The sequence below is a fragment of the Chanodichthys erythropterus genome, chromosome 17 (genome assembly GCF_024489055.1).
Source record: "Chanodichthys erythropterus isolate Z2021 chromosome 17, ASM2448905v1, whole genome shotgun sequence".
Classification (NCBI taxonomy): domain Eukaryota; kingdom Metazoa; phylum Chordata; class Actinopteri; order Cypriniformes; family Xenocyprididae; genus Chanodichthys; species Chanodichthys erythropterus.
In genome coordinates this window covers 40,240,302-40,244,991 of record NC_090237.1, presented here as the reverse complement: position 1 = coordinate 40,244,991, position 4,690 = coordinate 40,240,302, and the positions used below count along the sequence as shown (strand labels likewise).

Below are 4,690 nucleotides of genomic sequence, written 5' to 3'. Positions count from 1 at the left end.
GATTTTCTATGAAGCAAAAAGCAGTTAAAACTTTGAAAATTTGAAAATGTGTCAATACTTTATGTAGATCTACATTAGGCCCCTTATGTGCAATTTTCTTGTATACTCTAATATTTGTAAAACACACACACACACACACTCTCTCTCTCTCTCTCTCTCTCTCTCATTGTTGTTGATGATTAAAAAAAACCCTCAAAACTTTCTACACAATATGTTTATATTTTATACATGAATTTGATTGTCCACAATGCACATGATTTGTTTTATCAATGCTTTTATTAATTAGAGGAGTGTTTCAGAGAATGTATTAAAGATGATTAAATTGTAGAAGAGGTATAGAAGATGAGATTAAAGCTTAGAAAAGATTTAAATGAAGTTTAATTTCAGAATAACATTTTTTGGTAAATATAAGATCAGAAAGTGTACAATCGAAGTAACTGTGGAGCAGCATGACTGCATATGATCTCACACGTCTGTAACACAAATATAGGTAATTTGGGATGAACAGCGTGCATCGTTCCAGCAGAGCCTAGCTGTAGGGTGGGAAAATGAAATAGGTTGTTTTGATCATTATAGTGGTGTTAGAATCAAAATAAAATAATGTTTAACCTAAGGCACTGTGAAATAAAAATGAGCCACAACATGTTACTGTGTGGTATGAAATTATAGTATTGTAAATTGTAATTTGAAAGTATTCAAAAACCAGAATGAATTCTCACAGTTCAAGTTGATGTCCACACAGTTCTCTGGACCACCACTATTGTTAGGTTCTCCAGAGCACCAGTTGGTATAGTCATTCACAGTTCCATCAGTCCACAACCACTGTCCATCCTAAAGAGCAAAGACATGATTATAAGAGTGCACTACTTTACTCAGTGAGAAACTATTTAACCATCTTCATTAGAAACATTGCATTTACTCTTTAAAGCAGAAATTTCAGTCTAGAGAAACAAATAGGTCTCTTTAGGACACAATTTAACTTACTTGTTCTCCATCATGAGCACCAATCCAAGCACGTGTGGAAGAAGAAGGCAACAGACCCAGCAGAAAATCATTTTCCAGTTTATTATGTGCAGATGCAAGATTCGCACCAAGACTTTGGCAGTTTCTCTGAGGAGACAGATTTTTTTTTGTCAAAACAAAATCTAATCTTTTTACCATGAAGCATAAGTGACATTTTAGTCTTTTTCAAACAAATTATGCTCTGATCTATTATTTGCTGCAGTATCCGTTTTCTGTATTATTTATTTGCAGAAAAGAACAGTTTACTTTAAAAATTAAAAAAAAAAAAATCCATTCCCACTTTATATTATGTATCTTTAACTACTACTGTACTAATATTTAAACTAATCATTTCATTCATTGCACTTACAGTTTCCATACATGCTTTTACATTGCGCTTACATTTAAAAAAAAAAAAAAAAAAAAAACCTGCATGCAATTACAGCTGTAATTAAGTTCTGTAATTAGATCAATGATTACACTGTTGACCTTCTCTTACACCTTAACCCACACTTAAACCTAACCACACCACCAAAACTGTCCCTAACCTTACCTGTACCCCACCTCAATAGCAGCCAAACTGGTTTGCAATACAACATCAACACAATAAGTACATTGTACCTTATATATTTATTTATTTAATGCAGTTTAAGACACGTAATGTAAAGTATGACCAAATCATCTTACTAACACATTACCTCTGCTGTGATCCAGTTAACCGACTGAGGGAAGTACTTGAAGCACCGGAGTCCAAAATTTGACCATCCAGCGGGGCATTTCATGACTAAATCAACTGCATCCAGTACATCAATGTTAGGACTTTTATGTAATATTCACAGTGAATAATGTTTTTATTTTTTTCATTATTATTTTATGTAGATTATTTTATCTTTGTGTGATTATGTGTCTAAATTATGTTTACTTTGACACTGTAAATCCTTCATTAATCATGTAAATATTAGTAAATGAAACACTGTACATTTCCAAAATGCTTTTAAAATGGAATAGCAATTTTTACAATGAAATCTTTTGGTTACCTTCTGCATTCCCCATGGAGTAGATAAGGAAAAGAAGCATTAGACTTCTCAGCATTGCCATGATGAACCTGAAATGAACCTAAAAATTAATAAACAGCAAAAGTTAAATGTTTGCACTCATGCTGCACACTGTATATTCTCAATGAATTTTAAAGACAAAGAACAAATATATTTTAGAAATGTTATTCAGTAGGTTTTTGTTCCAAAAACTCACCTTGGTTTGGTTGTTGCCTTCAGAATCTCAGTAGAAGATTTTGTGAAGTTCCAGAAAGAGCCCAGCTTTTATACTTTAACTAATGTCAAGTGTGTATCTTAAAGTCACGAGGATGACGTGTAATTGTTTGATATGTGGACTTTTGTACACATAAAAAGCTAATTTTGCCCCCGTTTCTTGACTCCACCCCCACGTCAAACCAGTGCCATAAAGAGATCCGCACAGAACAGTGCAGCGCAAAAGAAAACCGGTATCGTGAGCGCACGCTTGACTGAAACGCAGAATAAAATGAGCGTTACAAATGATTTTGTAGGTTTGAGCATGAAAAATATGTGGCAAAGATAAAATAGGATTACAGCTGTCATTGATTTTTGTAATTGATTATATTTTTATTTTTGCACTACTTTATTTTATTTTGCAATTTATTATTTTTGTTTGCAAAACTTATTTTTTTTCCGCTCAATATTTTATTTTCCTTTGCAATTCTTTATTTTTGTTTGCAAAACATTTTTTTTATAGCTCAATTCTTTTTTGTGTTTTGCAAAACTTTATTTTTGTGCAAAACTTTAAGGCATTAATTTGACTCCATAACTGATCCATTTATTTTACATATTATTTCGTAACCTTCATCTGTTCTCTGATAGTGGACTCTTTAGCCATGATTGTTTCAAATGTTGTTTAAAAACAAACATCTAAACACTGGACAATTGGATATATTAATATTATTTTTCACTATAGGCAACGTGAACATGACTGAAATTAAATATTTTCTTGTTCATGTATCTTTTCTCAGTTATCATGAACGGCCATCAACTACTCACACGCCGCAGCCTCTTCATGCTTCTCTGCTTTGGTCATAGAGTAATTTCTTTCTTCTTTTCATCACTACTGACACTGTAAAAATGGCACTTGGCACCCACTTTCAGAAAACTGCATTTACTATTATCATCACTTCAAAAAGCTCCTCCAATTAAAAAAAGCTTTGAAAACCTCCCATTTTATTGATTTATTTTTACATAGTTTGTAACTTTTTCTGTATCCTGCAGTTGTTGTTGTAAAATATGCATCAAACAAAAACATAAAAGTTTTTTTGATTTTTAATCAAATCTAAATTTAAGTTCATCTACATTTTCTCACCTCCACATACAGTAGGCTATTTCACATTACTGATGCTGAAGCAAGGTGAGATAAGTAGTCATGAAAAATAATAATGTAAATATGAAAGGATATGATAAAATGACATACCTGAAAACAACTCTGTTTAGAGCTGTGGTCTGTTCGTGCAACACAAGCAAACTGAGAAAAGGCGTTCACAGGACAACCTGCAAGACAAACAAAACAATATTTGTGCTAGTTGAGATCCATGACAGTCACTGATAATGGAGATAATATTGTTAATGAAAATATTTAAAGACAATTTAAATATATATATTTTTAATATTTGACAAATGTGCATAGCACGCAACATATGATGAATTGCTCGGTCCAGAAGTCATCATCATCTGAAAATTTAGTGAAGATTTAATGAGTTATATATTTGTGAGATATAAAAAGGAAATATATTTCAAATTTATTTTACTAAGAACCTGGTTGTGTCAATAGCTGTGAAAAAAAAAAAAAACACATTAAATTAAAGTATCTTAAGTTATCTTCAATCAAAGCTAATGTTCATTTTTCATTGTCAGTCCCACAATAAAATCACTGACCATCACTGTTCTACCCATAGACTGCAAAAAAAAATATGGATGAACCTTCACTCTCTTCCACTGAAATAACTGAAGCCAACAGTGTATTAATATGGCGCTGACATCTTGAGTCTCGAGTCTGTGCGTAGTGAATTTGGAGCCAGAGTCTGCGCAGTGGTGAGCACGAAGTGGAGCTGCGATATCAATGTCCCGCTCATACTCCTGCAAAATCGGTTAATACTGCAGAACAACATTATGTCAGTGTGAAATAAACAGTTCTGAAAATGAAGAAATTAAAGTTAAAGCTCCAATCTCCTCCTGAAGATCCAGAGAAAAGTGTTGGTGCCTCAGTGACGACTTCACGCAGAGAAGCTGTAGCTGTCAATCATGATGCCAAAACCCATGTTTTTATAGCATCAAATAACTAACTAAAAACAAACTTTTTTTAAAGAACGAACACTTTAACATCAGCATGATGAAAAGGGCCTAAAATGACAGAAACCATCTTTGTATGAAAAAATATTTGACGTGTAATAGCCTATGACTGTTTAGTTTGTCTAATGTAAATATTATTGTTAAATTCAGCATAAATTGGGAAACTCTCCATTGGCTGCGTTAGTGCACATGATATTGTGGAGCGGAGCCGTATAATCAGAGTCTCATAGCTCGTCCAGCTGGTAAATCGCATCAATGTTTGCTCCGTCTTAATAATTAAGTCTGGATCATTTTCGAGCCCAAGTTTGAACTATAAA

The 4,690-nt window shown here is 32.9% G+C and overlaps 1 protein-coding gene across 1 annotated transcript; it reads right to left on the bottom strand.

Annotated features, from left to right (window-relative positions):
- Window positions 1-439: 439 nt before the first annotated feature.
- LOC137005477 (ladderlectin-like) lies at window positions 440-2,100 on the bottom strand. Its single transcript, XM_067366422.1, has 5 exons — window positions 2,040-2,100; window positions 1,701-1,786; window positions 985-1,110; window positions 720-831; window positions 440-533 (listed from the first exon to the last, which is right to left on the bottom strand). Exons 1-5 carry the CDS (start codon window positions 2,098-2,100, stop codon window positions 466-468), a joined length of 453 nt encoding a protein of 150 aa, XP_067222523.1. The 3' UTR covers window positions 440-465.
- Window positions 2,101-4,690: the final 2,590 nt, after the last annotated feature.

Coding starts and splice junctions, on each gene's coding strand:
- LOC137005477 (XM_067366422.1), bottom strand. CDS start 2,100: ATGGCAATGCTGAGAAGTCTAATGCTTCTTTTCCTTATCTACTCCATG. Junction 1,787..2,039: donor CTCCATGGGGAATGCAGAAG/GTAACCAAAAGA, acceptor CAGTTGATTTAG/TCATGAAATGCCCCGCTGGA. Junction 534..719: donor TGTGGACATCAACTTGAACT/GTGAGAATTCAT, acceptor CCCACCCTACAG/CTAGGCTCTGCTGGAACGAT.